The sequence below is a fragment of the Vigna angularis genome, chromosome 9, assembly GCF_016808095.1.
Source record: "Vigna angularis cultivar LongXiaoDou No.4 chromosome 9, ASM1680809v1, whole genome shotgun sequence".
Lineage (NCBI taxonomy): Eukaryota > Viridiplantae > Streptophyta > Magnoliopsida > Fabales > Fabaceae > Vigna > Vigna angularis.
In genome coordinates this window covers 31,475,178-31,493,380 of record NC_068978.1, presented here as the reverse complement: position 1 = coordinate 31,493,380, position 18,203 = coordinate 31,475,178, and the positions used below count along the sequence as shown (strand labels likewise).

The 18,203-nt window shown below is 32.4% G+C and overlaps 1 protein-coding gene across 1 annotated transcript; it reads right to left on the bottom strand.

Moving 5' to 3' along the window:
• Positions 1–237: 237 nt before the first annotated feature.
• Positions 238–2,982, bottom strand: LOC108347079 (squamosa promoter-binding-like protein 8). The gene is made up of 4 exons (XM_017586199.2): positions 2,590–2,982; positions 1,716–2,447; positions 905–1,044; positions 238–646 (listed from the first exon to the last, which is right to left on the bottom strand). Exons 2-4 carry the CDS (start codon positions 2,435–2,437, stop codon positions 510–512), a joined length of 999 nt encoding a protein of 332 aa, XP_017441688.1. The 5' UTR covers positions 2,438–2,447; positions 2,590–2,982; the 3' UTR covers positions 238–509.
• Positions 2,983–18,203: the final 15,221 nt, after the last annotated feature.

Below are 18,203 nucleotides of genomic sequence, written 5' to 3'. Positions count from 1 at the left end.
CCTGAACACCCGTGCTCAGCTGCCACAATTTCCTCAGAAACCAAACAGGTCCTATTTCCGGGAAAATCCAAATATAGGGGTCCAATTTTCCCTTCTACGGTTTACCATAACTACATTTTACAGCAGTGAAAATAAAACATCATACAAAAGGTAGGGGCCATTCCTCACAATTCCATTTCCTACTACTTATTACTACCATATACCTAATTACCACCATTTCAAAACAACAACAATTGATTAACACATTAATTAAGCCTCATTAACATAGATGCTTTAAATCACAATTCGTACAGATCAATAACGCCAGATTAATACAAACTTTGAAACTAAGATTGGAGTTACAGGTGATGATGGAAGAAGAAGAAGAAGAAGTAGAAGTAGAAGTACTAGTTCACTATATATTATATATTATTATTTTTATGATTATCATCATTATTGTTGTTGACGCTGCTTCGTTAATTCCTTGCAAATGTTGATTAGCCATGCAAATTAAACTGCTCCAACATGCACTACCCGCTGGAGAAAAACAGTGAGCTTGAATTTGTAGAAGGGTTTGTGCTCTGATACGGCCTCTGCCGGAAATAGTCCGGCGGGGACACCGCCACCGTCACCGACGACGACTGGGCTCCGGAGTCAGGTGGAGATCCTTCAAAACAAAAATACAACAGCAACAGAAAACCCTCATTCTCATTCTCATTCTCCCCATGAATAATTTTCAAGGAATCATGCATGTAACTCCAACAAAACAGTTCGAAGGTGAGATTTTGGAAACATGGTCTGCGTAAATTTAAAAAAAGATTGATTTTTTTGGTCTCTGACGACAGATCTTGATTGTTCGATGAGTTATTTATGGCAATTAGAGTGACGAGAGAAAGAAGAAGAAGGAGAGAGAGAGAGATTGTACTTGCAACATTATCCAAAGAGGGTTGAGATTTCTGAATTTCTTGAGATGGTTGCTGAGTTTTTCTTCTGCGGCGATTGTGATCTGCCAATCTCTTCCTGCAGCTACGTTTTCCGTTATCAAACTCAGAGAGAAGATGGAACCTGCACGTCAAAATCAAACAATAGTTAATTAATTAGAGAAAAAAACACGTACCCAAAAAAAATAATAATAATAATAATATATAGTTATTATTTTGTTGATGCAATGCACTATGCAGCTGTTTTTAATGGTACTAACTAAAAGGAGCAAAACGATGCAGTACGTAGGTTGCAAAACTGAAAGTAGAGTAAGAGCAAACAAGAAACATGTTAGGGACGCAAATGCCCTCGGGATTTCCCCACGTACGGCAAACTCAATCATTATCAACACTCTCCCAAGGGCACTTTCGTCTTTTCCACCCCCACCCCTACATCCATGGAGAAACACAAACATCACCATTCCATGTTTCACACATTTTCATTAATTTCTAAGAAACCAACGTAATTTTTCTAAGACCCACCCAGATTTCAATCGTGAATTTTCTACGTTGAGTGGAAAAATAAGAACGAAAACGAGGGATGTTTTCGTCATTTCACCAGGCTCCCAATTAAATGAACATTTAATTTGAACTAAGTTTAACCCGTGGTTGGTTCAGTGTGTTGTGTTGCAAAGTGAAATAAAATTGCTACGCAAGGGGTAGCGAAAAGACGCAAGTGCCCTTGGGAGAGGCAAACTCAATCAATGATTGATGTTTATTTTCCGACGGTGGGGAAGAGACAGGCGCCACCACAACCTGCTGCATTGCTGGCAGAATCGCTGAGTCAACCCGGCTGCGATGACGGTGGCGGCTTTCGAGTGGAACTCGCACACCTTGTGGCGTCGGTGGTAGTGCTTCGCCTGAGACAGATCAGCATTGCATCCCTCGGCCTGGCAGCGCGGGGAGTTGGAGGAAGCCGCCGAACCGGATTCCGCCGGCCGAGACCGACGGTACAGACGGCTCACGAAATCGTCCTCGGAGGAGGAGAAATACGTCCGCCCACCGAGATTTAGGCCAATTCGTGAGCCGACAAAGTCCATGGGCCGACCGACGTCCTCGGACTTGGGAACGAGGAGGAGTCCGCCCGGGCCGGGTCCGGGCCCGGGGCCGCAGTTGGTGGCGTTGACGTGGGGAAGCGGGTCAAGGGAGAGCATGGAAGGGGGTGGGGGGTAGGAGGCGGAGGACGCGCCGTGGAAGGCGCGTGGGTCGAAGAACGGGTGGTGGTGGTGGTTGTTGATGTGGTGGTGGTGCGGCTGCGGGTTGAAGTGGTGGTGGTGGTTGGTGAAGTCGACGGTGGGTGCCGCGGCAGTGGTGACGGCGGAGTGAGTTGGCGCGTGCAGAAAGTGGTCGGGGATGAGCGAGTGCGAGGCGTAGTGGTCGAAGATTTGACGGTGGGTCTGGTCGGAAGCTCCGGCTGCGGTCTCCTCGTTTCCTGTTAGCATTATTGAAGACGGGTTTCCCCATTCGTAGTCCAACATGTCTCAAACACTGCAAACACGAAAAAGCGATTACAAAATAAGGTCGTAAGAACAAGCAAGAAGAAAAAGAGATTCGAGAAAAATAAGGAAAATAAAAACATGGGTCTTGTTTTTTTAAGGAAGGGTTTATGAACAAGTGTTTGGAGACTTACCTGTGTGAGTTTGGAGAGTGAGTGAAGTGAAAGAGTGAGAGAGATATGATTGCAAAGAATAAAAGCCCTAATTTGGAGAGGTTGTGTTGTTGTTAGCTTTGCAACTTCATTTTCTTCTCTCTATCTTTCTTTCTCACCACAATGGCGTGCACATTAAGTCTTTTTTTTTTCTTGTGTTTCTCTCTCTCTCTCTCTCTTTTCACACTTTGTGGTTTAAGACTATGCCTCTTTGCTAAATGGATGTGCGTTTAAAAGATCTCACTTTCACCCTCAAAAAGCTGAACCCTTTTGTCCCCTTTCTCCATCTCTCTCTTTCTCTTTCTCTCTATGCCAAGAAAAGTTACTACTCTTGCTCCTTAATTCTCTCTCTCTCTCTGTTTCTCTCTATTGGTGTGAGAGTGTGTGAGAATTTGAGAAAAACTCAGTTTGAGGCGGCTTCTGCAGAGAGTGGGTAATTGGTGGGTGATCTGTACTGTGATACATCTTACAACTTCAATGGAAAAATTACCATCACAATCCAATCAAATTCCATCTTTTTCACTTTTTTCAAAAGGTATAAACAAAACTTTACTACAATATCATTCACCCAATGAACTTCAATGTTATCCTTGGGTACCAAATATCATAAAGGTCAAAATTTTTTTTTCTCCTTCCATTCAATTTTACCCCACATACAACAAATTGAGAAACTCACACCCACACAACATAAAATGGTTTTACATTCAAGTTCAAGTTTGTGGGCAGGCCAAATCTAATTATGAAATGGAAAAGCAAGAATTTTTTTTTTTTTTTTAAATTTAAGAAGCTTATAATTTTGAGTTGAATGGAATGAACATGCAAGCGTACGGAGAGACATTGAAAGTGAAGATATTTTGATTTATTTTTTCTTCACTGGTACAATATTACCCTGCTTTTGTACCAGATAAGTTAGAGGAAGAAGGAGCATGGTGGTGATGGTGGGAGCAGTAATTAATTAGCAATGTGAGAAGTAGACAAAGCAATAAAACAAAAACTCATTAACCCGATTTTGAACTGAACAAGAGCAGAACCTAGAAAAATCAGAAGCTGTATATTTATAACATATGCCATCTAAATTAATGTTTTTCGTGATATCTAATAATGTTGTTGGTGAGATGGGGTTAGTAAACTGAAGAGGGTGAGAATAAATTTTCGGACCCACAATCTGATTTTTGAGTTTGGTCCGTTTGATGAGTGGCTCCCAGATGATGATTAATCCTGATATATGGCTAGGTGGATTTTGTGATATGCTTAATTGAATTTTCGCTTTCTTGCTTTTCCAAACGCACCCCTTTATTTCGTTTTTGAACATTTGAAAGGGACTCTTTAGAACAAGTGCAACTGCATCTGTTTCATTATTTCAGTGTAAATGGCTCCATTTTTTTACATTAAAAGTTTCAACCCATGTGATTCTCCTCCTAATATACACAATCACTTTTTCTTCAAACAATTTTCAAATCCTTCGACCCACTTAGGTTTTTCATTAGTCATCTGGTCGTGTTCTTAACTTCTTATTAAGCAAAGATTAATTAACATCCATGATTCTGCTTAGTTTTGGTCCTTCTTTAGTTCTTAATTTTGGCACCATTTAATTCCACCAAAGATGAGAAAAAAACAAAAAAGGAAAAGCTGTCAGTGCAAAAATCAGATCTTACTTCACTTCTTAAATATCAACAGCTTTATTTATAGACTATACTGTGAAACAGAAAGCCTTTTTCTTCTTTATCTTACAATCTTACTGCAACTCATGTATTTTCAAAATCACCATTAAATCATCTTCCTAGTTTGCAAAATCAGTAAGTTGATTATTCAAAAGCCAAAGTTGAAGCATATGATTATATTGTATGAATGAAAGTTGAATTGAAACATTCTCTACCAAAAGGTGTAGTTAATTATTGATGTGCATATGCACAGATTCCAATGAGAAAATGTGTTTGGTTTTGGTTGACTTGGGAATTTCCTTGGAGGGTTAAGTTTCCATTACACTGATCTATGCAGCATCATGCAGGAATTCTGTGTGCACTTGATTTTGTACAAAAACAAAGGCACACATATCCAGTACTATATAGTCAGTTTGACATAACACAAGCTCATGCAGCATTGCAGCAGCAGATCCATCAACCTATATCTATATATTATATATTTATATTTATATATAACTCCACAGAGCAAGAAACAAAATGATATGATGTGAATATTGGAATTAATTGTACTTATATAGAGAAAACATGCATGCACGAAAATATATATTATTCTCTCTCACTACTGAGTGCAGTGACTGAGCATGCAAACCTAGCTACACCAAATTCTTCATTTGATATCTGTACTATTCTACTCATTACTGGTTTTTTTATACCATTTTGTGAGGCTGGGCATAGAACAGAAGAAAACAATGTGAGCAACATATATAGGAAGTTGGTGTAGATATATATAAGTTGAATAATTGAGAAAATATGAATGTTGTGAGAGAGAAAAAATGGATTTTTTGTGGTGAGGATGGTTCCACATTAAGAAGGAAAAGAAAGAAAGAGAGAATTGAAGAGTGTAGTAGAAAAGAGTCAAATGTTGGGACCTTTCTATGGCCCAAAAAGCAGCCATGCGAACCAAATTCTGCTCCAATTTCTGAAATTATCACGTGGTCTACCTCTCTACATCCCACCGGGAGACTTGCTGCAATTTCTTTTTACCATTCAATGCATTTACTCTTTTTTTTCAACATTCTTATAGAATTTATACTTTTCAAACTAATAACTATTTCTATTTTATTTTTAATTTACATGAAATTTCTTTATATTAATAAATGATTTTATAATAATAGGTAATATGTATTGATAGAATATATTTTGAATGACCAATAATACGTATTGTTAGATATATTTTGGATGATTTGAAGTAAATTTTAAGTTTAATTTAATTTTATAAAATTATATTTTTAGAAATAAGGTGTATATAATGTAAATTTATCGTTAATAGATGTGAGATGTTTAATATATATTTGGAAAATTAAAAGGTATGAAACAAATTTATAAATTAAACAAGACACTTGATTATATATATGTTAAGAAAAAGTTAAGGTAGGGAAAAGTTATTAATTACAAAGATAACTGAAAAATATATATCTCAGATCTAACACTCGTATTACTTTTATGTAGGAAAAATTAAACTTTGATAAGCTTGTTTTTAGTAGTTTCTAAATTATTCTTATCATGAATGACTTTAATTAGCTTATTGCGAGTGTTAATTTTGGTTTCATTTTCGTATCTTTAATATTTATTTGAAACCTCTTTATATTAATTTAGAAAGAGACTTTAATTTAAATTTATTTTCAGCAAGTTAAAAAAACGTAAAGTCGTTATAAAATTTAGTTATTATTTTTATTACGTAAAAACTTTGCATTATTTTAACTGATTTCAATTTCTTACATATAAAAAAGAAAAAAGTTAAGAATCAGATTAGTCAATAAGAATATCACAAATAGTGTTAATCGAGCCGGCTATAAATTGAAACTAAAATAATAAAAAAATAATAGAATTAAATATGATGAAATTAGTTTTGATTTAACTAACTTTTATTTATTTAATTTTAATATTAAATATTAAAACTAAAGGAAAAACAAAGCAATTTTAGGTGTAACTTAAATAGAGTGGGCAAAGGTTCATGCACAATACGTTGATATTTCAAGTTATTTTCCATGACAAGTCTTTTTTACCTATTTTAAGTAGCATGTTCTTTTTTATACCAACACTGCATAGGAGTTAGTAACATTTTACCTAAGAGAAATATTTGTTACACTCAACTTGTAATGCTTTCAATTATGAATATGTTTTCTTTGTATTATAACAACACTATTTTGAGCATTAAATAGTAAAAGGTTGGTTTGTTGTATTAGATATTTTAAGGAAATGTGTGAGTCAACATTTTAATGGCTTCGTAACATAATTTCATAGATCTGAATTCAGATTCAATCGTTTTATGTGATTTTTGTGTTATAGTTTGCATCTTTTCTTGTGATTAGTTTAGCTCAGTGTCGTCTACAACTTATTATAATAATATAGTTTTACAATGTAATCTAATATAACCTTCATATACTAGGATAAAATATATTTTTTATAATGATTATTTATACAAGTTATAATCTACTAGTGCAACAACACTTTCGTAAATATAAAAAGTTTTATATACAGGTTGAATCTAGAATTGGTATTGAAAGTGAATTTGATGAAATTTAATAAAAAAATTTATATTAGTTCAAATTATAATCGGTATAGAAAGTTGAACAGTGACATTTTTTTAATAAATAAGAAAATTTTCTATACCGATTTTAATTATAACTGGCATAGAAAGTAGATTCTTATTTTCTTTTTCTAAATTAAGATACACTAAATCTCTAAATTTTCCATATCTTAGTAGCAAGATGTGCGAGCAGCTTCTTCCTCCATTCACACTCCCAATATGTGTGAGCACTGTTGCTGCTACAATGGCTGCAACCATGGATTTGCATTGTCGGTGACCCTTTCCCTCTCCTCTCGTAAGAGGCTTACTCCTTCTCGTTCTCTGATTCACAATTTAACTTCTTTGACATCGCATCTTTGTCTCAAACGAGCCATAATCGAAGACATAGTTCTCCGCAATGTCATTCACCATTGTACATTAGTTATTGTTTCTCCCTTTCTTCTCTATTTTATTTTCCAGCTAAATTTTTTGAGTGAATGTGGGTGTTGAAATACAGTGACCCACTTTTCAGAAAGAAAAAATGCAGTGGTAATGGTGTCTTAAAGATACGGGACATTACAAAGGTATACTTGGAAAAGCCTTAAAAAATGTAGTGGTAATTGTGAAAGTAGGGATTTGAGGAAATAAATTGGTGTGCACAATAAATTTCAGTCCTCATTAATCTACTGTTCTTCATCAATTTCAGTCTTCGTACACACCCAACAAAATTCTTGCACAACAAAATTCCAAAACACTATTTTCTTATGTCGGTTATACCTTTAACCGATATAAAAAGTGACACTTTTTATACTAGATTTGAAACTGATATAAAAAGTCAATATTTTCTATAGCTCCTACTTCTATACCAATTCTAGAATTAGTATAAAAAGTCTTTTTTAACCGATATAAAAAAAAATTGCACTAGTGATAAAAAGAAATCTTGTATTTTTTTTTCCAAATAAAAAATTTAAAATAAATACATTCATTAAAAAAATTAGACATTATGTTTTATTATGAAAGGTAAATATCATTAAATTTGTCATCATCTATAAAGATGAAATTGTCATGACATATATGTTTGTGAGAAAATAATTATATCATATCATTTTATAATCATATTATCTTATAAGTATAATTTTTTTGGATGCTTTTTTACTTAATTAGTGTTGATCCAACTCTTGCCACAAGGATTTTGGTCATTATCTTGTTTTGAAATATGTGGATATAATATTGTTTGGCGGATTATTTGGCTTGAGTGTGATTCACAACTAACTCTTATGGTCTTCATGATGAAAATTATGTGCCTTGATGTCTTATCTGAAATGAAATGTTTAAATTTGTGTTAATCTATAATCTTTCACTATTTACATATATTTAAGAGTGACACTTGTACTATAATAGATTAATCAAATGTATCATTAATAATATATAAGTTCTTGTTTGGTGGGGAGTAAGACTTATAGTTTTACATGTTTCACTTCTTTAAGAATAAGCGTGATCTATCTACATTCAGTTTTGCTTAATTTTGTATGTTTCTCCTTGTTTTTCATGAGTTTTGAGCTAAATCCTTTCATAATTTATTATATTTTTCTTTTATTAATTTTTGTTGTCCTTTTCAGCATCAACCTTTTATCTCCGTTTTAACCTTTTATGTCCAAGCTTTTATTTAATTACTTTAAAATATGTTAATTTTATCAAAGCATTCCCCCTATATTGTACATGACAATATTAAAATGATATTTTCTCATTAATAAATTTTGTTGATATGGAGATATATACATCATAACATTTGTATTTAACTCAGTTATTTAATCACATATATGGAAAAATAAAATTACACATAACCCAATGAAGGTTGCAATTTTTTTCTGATTAAAATAATAATTATGATTATTAAACTAAGACATATATCCCTAACTTACCCATTTGGTTAATTAATCCGTAGATATGATCAATATCAATGTCTTGGATGCTATCTCTTCTTCGTCTAAATTCCGTAATTTTTAAATTATTGTATGCAACTATATATATATATATATATATATATATATATATATATATATATATATATATATATATATATATATATATATATATATATATATATATATATATATATATTCTCTTGTCCTAAATAACATGACATAGGGCAAGCCTCACCAAAATAAGTACATTCAAAAGCATTTATAAGTAACCTAATTGCAGAAACCAAAATGCCAAAATCAAATGAGACGAAAACAAAGAACAAGAGATAAAAAATAAAAATAAAAAATAGAAAAGGTTAAGTAAGTAGGGTTCCCTAGCCCTTGTTTCATACTTTCCCTTGCAATATATCTCACGTCAATGTTAATTAATTAACTTTCCGTCGTTAACTTCCAAATTACTTCCCTTTCACTATCAATTATTTGGCTGTTTGGAAACGTATATATAATTCATAAAATTACGTTAAAATTATGTTTAAAAATTTAATATGAGTTTAAATTTTATATTGAATATATATTCACAAAATTTCCTTAAAGTTACATTGAGAATTTAAGTGTTAGTTTATGTATAAAAGAGTTGAGAAAAAAAGAAGAAGAAAACTTACAAATTTATAATTTAAAGGTTTTTAAGTGAATATAACGTCAAGTTTTATACATAGATTTGATTCAGATTTTATTGGTATTGAATATATCTGATGAAACTCAAAAAAACTAGTGAAATTATAACGTACATATTATGCAAAAAGTATATAAAAATAGGTTAAAACTTGCTTAAACTCCAAAACAAGCACACCCAATTATTTGTTTATGGATTCATCACTTAACTTTAATCATTAAGTTTAAATTAATGATTTGTTTTGACCAATATTAGTTAAAAAATAGATTTTTTAGAAGTTTAAATTAACTTAAACATTTGTCAACTTTTAATTCTTAACTTATGTAATTTTAGTTTATGGAAAAATGAACTTTTTTTTCATGTTTTTCTCTTATAATTATGTAGTCCACATAGAGAAAAAATAGTTTTGAAGTAAGTATAATTAAGATGTGAAAAATAATGGTAGAAAAATGTTTGATAAATTTGAGAAGAAGGAAAATGATGGGTAAGAAGTAGTACTGTTGCAGTTCTGGCAGTGGACATGCTAATTGACAGCATTATAGTAAGAAAGTAACACCTTCACAAAAGGCTGCTAATCAATCATCATATTCAAATTAGGGAAATAAAGTATATATGCAAAAACTCTTTTTTCATTCAGTCAAGTTAGTTATAAATTTTGAAAAATCATATTTTAATTTACATAAATTTTTTACATTCTTTTTATATTATCTTTTTTTATTCTATTTTTTTAAAATATATAAAAATTTACTTTTTTATAATAATTTTATTCATATATTATATCTCAAATGAACGTAAAAATTATCATTATATTATTATTATTATTATTTCTCTTTACTTTAGCTATTAACATTTCAAAATCTATATTTTAATACAAACAAACCTTCAAAATCTAAATATTCAAAATACAAATATTTAACCTACACCCTTGTAAATAATTAAAAAAAAAAACAACCATCTTCTCCTATAATTTCATGTGTTCAAAATATCAGTAAGAATCTAAAAAACTGGGATAAGTTTTTTTATAATATTTTTGAATTTCTATGGTTTAACCTTTTTGTGAGTTCATTTTGATTTATGAAAAGAATTATTTATTTTGTTTCATTGAAAGTATCTTCAGAGAAGTTTGTTTAAATAGATTTACAAGTAATTAAAGATTGCTTTTTTATGAAACTTGTAGGACAAAATAATAATTAAATAATGGCTATTTGTTTGAGTATTAATATTAATATATGTACTTTCTTCCATAATATATAACCTTACTTTCTACAATGTTTGGCTTCCATCATAAGGTGACTCTTGTGTATTACACGAAGAAGCCAAATTAAAAGCCTACGATCAAATCGTATAAGAAAAACCAATTTATGTCATTATATATATATATATATATATATATATATATATATATATATATATATATATATATATATATATATATATATATATATAATATTTTCTATTTAATTTTAAAAAAATGTTTAAGTAAATTTTAGCTAATAGAAAATTTTAATAAAAATTTTAAAAAGTAAACAAAACTTTTCTTTATTCAATAAAACGATTTTTGAAAATACATTTTTAATAATACATTTCAGTACAGTTCATTTGTACATCTCTAGTCTTTTCATACTCATTCAAAAAATTCAACATGAAAAAAAATCTTAATATCTCCATTTTGAATAGAGATATAACTACTTAAACCTATAAAGTTATTTTATTAATGTAAGTGAACCTACCATATTGGTTCACCCCATAACTGATATATAGAAAGTTAATACAATATGAGTATTTCTAAGAAAATAAAAGAAATAATATTTTTCATAAATTAAAATTAATTCAAGCACAGATTAAAAAATAAAGATTTAGAAAAGTTATTTGAAAAAATATTTAGAAGTTAGTTTATATTTCCTTTAGACACTTACCAAAAAATCTTATTTAAACACCACAATCAAAAAATAACATACACTATTAAGAAATACTTTCAGGATTGTTACTTATACCTAATATAGAAAATTGAACACACTACACTTGTTTACTTCACAACTACTTTATCTATACGATTGATTAGGTTATGATATAATATAAAAAAATAATAGAAAATAGTAATAAAAATGGTAAATAATAATAATATATAATAATATATTTATATAATAATAATAATAATAAAGTAATAAAAATGAATTTGTACAATAATAATAATAATAATATATTTGTTTAATATCTATTTTGATCCTTAAGTTTGGTCAAAGTGGTCTTATCCTTTTCTTCAGATGTTTACAGTTGTTTCATATTTTGTAAAAACGGTTCAAATTGATATTTTTGTGTATTCGGTATTAGAAATGCTAACGATGTAATTTTTTCATTAGCCAAAAGTGAATGAGTTGTCTAGTTATTGATTGCGTGATTACCTGATGTGGCAATAATAAAAATTTTTATTTCTCTTTTTCTTTTATTTTATTTTATTCTTAATAGATTCTCATCATCTTCTTCGGGTCACCACCACCAATGCAACAACCACCATCTCCCTTAGGTGACCACCACTCCGACCACCGCGAAAGCTTTCTTGTTCCTCTCTCTCGTGCAACCACGAATCTGAAACAACAAATCATACCCAAATCACAACCACTAGTAACCTCGTTCCAGAACCACCATTGTGAATCCCCTTCTCCCCGGAATCTGTAAGAACAAGAGAAACCTTCGTTCAAACCTCCATGGTCACAATTCAACTTGCAAGAAAACCCCAAATTGAGAACGTGTACTAAAAAGAAGCGCATTACCGAAGGCCACAATCCCTCGGAAACAGCCAGAAGTCGTCGGTATTTACCTTTTACCGACGGCTTATCGATGGCTAGAATATTGTCGGTAAATCCCTTGTCGCTAACGTTATCTCTAATCGCGACCATCCTCTTCTCACGAACAACAACCAAGTCACAACAGCGTCACCCTAAAATCCCAAATCAGAAAATCCTAAAATCTAAAATCAAAAAACCCTAAAATCCTAAATTAGAAAACCCTAAAATCTCAAATCAAAAAACTCTAAAATCTCAAATCAAAAAACTCCTAATATGCAAAAATCCAAATTGCACCATCACTCCACCATGTTCGTCTTCTACACCATGGTTCTTCATCGTGAGAAAAATAGAAAACTCAAAACCCTAACTCTCCTCAGCTTAAATTTAACTTTAACTTTTAACTTTGCCACATCAATTGGACTTATTGTTTCCATGTATTGTAAAATTGCACAGGTCACTCAACATGGGTAACTGAGACAATTACACCGTTAAAAAACCTGTAAGTAAAAATGATCAACTTGAACCGTATTTACAACATATAAGACAACTGTGAACATCTTAAAAAAGGTAAGATCATATGAACACTTTGACAAAACCTAGGAACCAAAATAGATATTACACCTTTTATTTTTTATTCTTTTTTCTTTATTTAAATAAAAAAATTATATGTTAAGATAAAAAATTTAACGATATTTTAATACAGTACATGTGTATGTTTTTATTAAATTTAAAGTATGTAAATATAATAATAAATAAATAAAGAATTATTAAAAAATAGTATGTATCTTGTCTTAAAATCTTATAAAAAATTTGTATAAAAGTATTTTTTTTTACGAATGTGTGAGAAGTAGGTAAAATATACGAAAAAAAAGGTGAAAAAAAAGTGTAAAAAGTGTTGGATGGAAGAAGATGAAGAGTTTGTGGCTGAAGAATGTGGAGAAAGTGTGGGAAAATGCCAAAGGTGTTGAGAGATGTGACAATGTACTCCAACAACAACCACCAAAATCCATCATTTCAATTCACTCCTTAAACCTAATACCATATTAACTTTTAGGTTTAATGTCTCGGTAGGTCCCTATTTTCGGCGTGAATTTCAAATAGGTCCCTTTTCTTTTCGGCGTCTCAATTGGGTTCTTTTTTGTGTAAAATTGGAGCAATTAGGGGTCTGCCGTCAAATTACACAAACGACCGTTTAAGTTTGCCTACGTGTTATTAAAAATGATTTTGAATTAATTTTTGTATTAAAAAATGGATTTGTTCTTCAAGGGCAAAAAAGGCAAACTGGGAAAACCCTTTTCTTCTTTTCTTCTTCGATTGGAAGCGCGGTTCTTCTTTTCTTCGAATCCAGCCACCACGCCATCTCTTGACTCCTCTCCCAGCCCAGAACTCCGATGAAGGGGCGTCTTCCCTGCGTGCCGCGAAACCGGCCACCGCGCCACCACCTTCCCTATCTCCCGTCTCCCTTTGAAATCGGCAACCCCAGGGAGGGGTTCGTCCCGTCCGCCGGCTCACGCACACAGGCCGCCGCGTCCTGGAGGCCATCACCACTACTTCCAGCCACCACTGCGCGCACACTGCCGCTTCTGCCAGACCGACCACTGCTTGTGCCGCCGGAGCCCTCGTCAGCCCGAGCAGAGTCCGCCAGCGCTTTCTCCGATCCCTCTCTGTGCCACGCCGATGCCGCCCTCGATGAGGCCATCCACCGCGAGCCGTGAGCCAAGGTCGTGCCAGTGATGCAATTCCCAGCCACCGTCGCCGACGGTGCACTCCTCTCTCTCCGACGTTCTCTTCTTTGCTGGCAAGGAGGAACTCCCTTTCCCCTTCATTTTTCACACGACACTGCCATTAATCTAGCTCCGACAATTGCCCTCCTTCGCTAGAATTTGCTGTCGACAATTGTTCCCATATCTATTTTCTGTTTTGGGTGTTCCTCTCTGTTTTTCAGGTGTTGAACATGATGAAGGAGAGAATGAAAGATGAATTGATACTGAGGGAGGTGTTTTTCTGTGCGGGTGAGAAATGGCTGTTGTGAGAATAGAGAGGAAACAGTGTGAAAGATGATTATCCAATATTTTTCTGTCTCTGTGTGGAAAAAAACGAAGATGGCTTTGGGGTTTTTGATAGTTGGAAGATGAAGTTGAAGTTGGGTGGGAGAATGAGGTTCTGTGATGCACGTGCTGGAGGAATAACCGAATTGATAATTTGATTATCTGAATATCAAAGACAGATTCTTTCTTCTTGTTTTTAAGATATCATGGAATCAATCCTGAACAGCTGAAACCAACAAAAAAAATCGTCCACCTCTTTTTTCTTTTCCCGCTTGCTCTTCACCTCATGAAAAGGATCTACACAATTAACAAACCTAAGATTAGAAAAATCGCACCCATATCTGATAGCATCTCTAACACGTGGATTAATTCGTTCTGTTGTTTCTCATTTTCCAGCAATGCGCGAGCGAGCAAAGCAATAATCTCGAAACCTTGAACGAAAGGTGTTCGCACGTTTCGCTCCAAGTGAAAGAAATATCAAGAACCTCGTCACGAAAAACACAGAGAGATAGAAAGAGAGAGAAAGGAACTTGTGAAAGGACGGTTGCCGTTTTTGCCCTCCATTTTTTAATACAAAACTTAATTCAAAATCATTTTTAATAACACGTAAGCAAACTTAAACGGCCGTTTGTGTAATTTGACGGCAGACCCCTAATTGCTCCAATTTTACACAAAAAAGAACCCAATTGAGACGCCTAAAAGAAAAAGGGACCTATTTGAAATTCACGCCGAAAATAGGGACCTACCGAGACATTAAACCTAACTTTTATTTTATCTTTCACTTTTCATCACGTAACATCAATCATTCTAAAATCTGCCGTGCTTCAACTAAATACACACAAACACTATGCTCGGTAAGAGTTTTTAGTATAGACTATAAAACAAAAGCTACATTGGATCATTTCAAATTAATCTAATGCTTTCTCAAAATTAAACTAGTTAAAAATGGAAACAATCACTCAACAACTAAAATACTCAATTATATAATAAAAATATTTTTTTAATTTGTACAAATTAATGAGAAATTATAAAAAAATATTAATAATTTTAATGTGTGGAATAAGTAAAAGTTTATGTGAGCCATAGTTACCTTAAACATGGAATATATCTTTGAAAAATTGTTTTTTTACATACGGTCTTTAACACTTTATGATATCAAGTTTTTAGTATTTAGTATATGTCTTTCAATACTCCGAACATTACCAAAAGGGCGAGATCCTGCAAAAATGTTCTTCATACTCAAATCAGTAATCTTATTGGAACTTTGAAGTAAAATATCAATTAATGCAAAAAGTGAGAGTAAATTATCATTAATGTTATACTTATAGTGTTTTGACCTAGCTGACCAGGGGTATATAAGGATGACCACACTTTTGTGGGTCCATTATCCAAGAAACCCACTAGTTCAATTACTTGGAACAAGTCTAACGGCAATTTTCATTCCATCCATTCTAGGTTAAGGGACGTTGGTACCAAGTATTCGAATTAAGATATTTGGTCTCCAGTATTCGATACCTTATTATGCCTTAGGGTTATAGCCCTTATCTAGAAGGGTCTAAGTGTCCTTAGTTTAACCTACTACATCAGCCTCCCAATCTTTACATGACAACAAGGTGGGTAAAAAATATTTGGTATTCGGTGTGTCCAAAGCAATGTGTCGGCCCCGATATCCAGTTATGACATTTTGTGATAGGAGCTTTTGTAAAGAAAAATTGTTATCTTTGGGACCCTCCAACCTCAAGAATCATAACGACAAAGATGTTTAAATGGTAAAGGGTTCTTGAGTGACAATAATGTGACTTTTGGCGAAAAATAGTGACAAAGAAATCGAAGCGTCAACTTCTCGTGGAGTTATAAGGGTTCGTGAAGAGTGCTAAGTCCATGGGCTTGCTTGGAACGGATGCATCCCAAGAAGTTGAATTGTTACCATTTCGCTATAAATAAGGAGAGGTGAACCATAATTCAGTACTCAAATTTTCCTAGCTTGCTTGTTGTCTCGGGTATGCTAAAGAGATTCCCCTTTCTCTAAACGAAGTACCCGGTCTTCATTATCAGGTATGTTAGAGTCTTTTAGCGATAATAGTGTTGATAGTAGGGTATCCATGTCTTCTGGTGCTTCATCCTCACTAGGTTTAAGGGTGAGTGTCGAGCATTTTGTAGAAACTTGGGCAGATCCTCTTGAGCAAGACATTTTGGAAGCTTGGGAAGGATATGACTAGGTTGATACCAATGTCTAAACCCAGACATCAAACTATAGGTAGTCTTGGCTAAAACTAGGTGAACAACATATACATTTTAAGCGAATGTTTCGTTTGAGTTATTGAAGTGAGAGTATCATTTGATACCTTCATTCGAGTAGAAAAGTATGTACTTTAAGGCTATAGTCTGAGTCACTTGAGTGAGTATATCATTTGATACCCTTACTTAGCAAAATTCTCTTCTCTCACACGGAGTTTCGTCTCACGTCTATATTCAAGTTATTTTCATAGTGTTTTGGATATCTAGATTTTATGTGCATATTTTAATATGTAGAAATTATTGAATCATGAACATTTGAATATGTGATCACTCGATAAATTCAAGAATGAATGTTCAAATATGTGACTACTTGATAAATTTGAGCGTAAGCTTTCAAATATGTGACTACTTTGTAATTTGATTATGAGTGTTCAAATATGTGACTACTTTGTAAATTTGTCCATGAGTGTCAGAATATGTTATTACTCTGTAAATTCAAGCATGAACGTCTAAATATATGATTATTCGATAAATTTGAGCATAAACGTTTGAATATATGACTATTAGATAAATTCAAGCATGAGTATTCGACCATAGACTAAATTGAAAAATATTTTAAACATCTTACAAGTATCTGACCACGAACTAACTTACAAAAATACACCAAATATCTTACAAATGTTCGATCATAAACTTTACATTTAACAAAGAGATGTATACTTTTCTCTTTAGTTTGGAATTTCTTTTTCCAAAAAGTAAATTTTTTACCGAGTAAGATTTCAACAAAACATTTTCTTCTTAACTTATATACATCCAACATTCACAAACTACAACATTCACAAACTACAATTAATGAAAAATAACAAAACTTGTTCATATTTTGAGATCTCAAACTATAGGAACTTATATACAATATCCCAATATATAATGAAATATTTATAATTAATATATTTTCATAATGAACTGTAATTCTCGTAATGATTGAAAGCTCGATGACAATATCATGTTTATTAAACTATTTGATGAATCATCCGTAGTTTTCCGACTTCATCTAATTATCACTTCTCATCACAACAGTAAATCTCAAATATAATTGAACCATATTATATATATATATAAAAGATCCAAGGTGATCATATAAATTATATTGAATTAAATACCTATATATAAAGAGTTAATATACATGAATCACATTACAATATGGAATAAAAGTTATAATTATAACTTTTTTTCCTTTTTTTAAATCTAGAATTGAAACAAAAGATAAATGTGTGAAAAGGATGAAGGGATGAGAATGTAGCATCAATTATAGATAGTTTGTGCAGAGATGACACCAATCCCACACGCACATACCATTCACTTTCCTCAGGCTATCGACACGTGGCAGAGGGTAGCCACTTGGCGCTTAATCGCAGCAAGTACATCTAATTTCTGCATTGTGGCAAGTGAAATGCTTGTGCTACAGATAAGAGAGAGAATGCACGAAAGTCCAAATTTGATGAGAAAAAAAAAAGAGAAAAAGGCTGACACAGAGCATGACTCATGTACGAAATGTTTCATACAACAATTTTGCATCATCATTCATCATAAAACATATTCCAATGCTTAAATATTATAAAAGTATTTATTTACATTAAATATATATATATATGAACAAAAGTTATAAATTCATAAATTATATGATGTAATAAATATTAAATATATAATGAACATA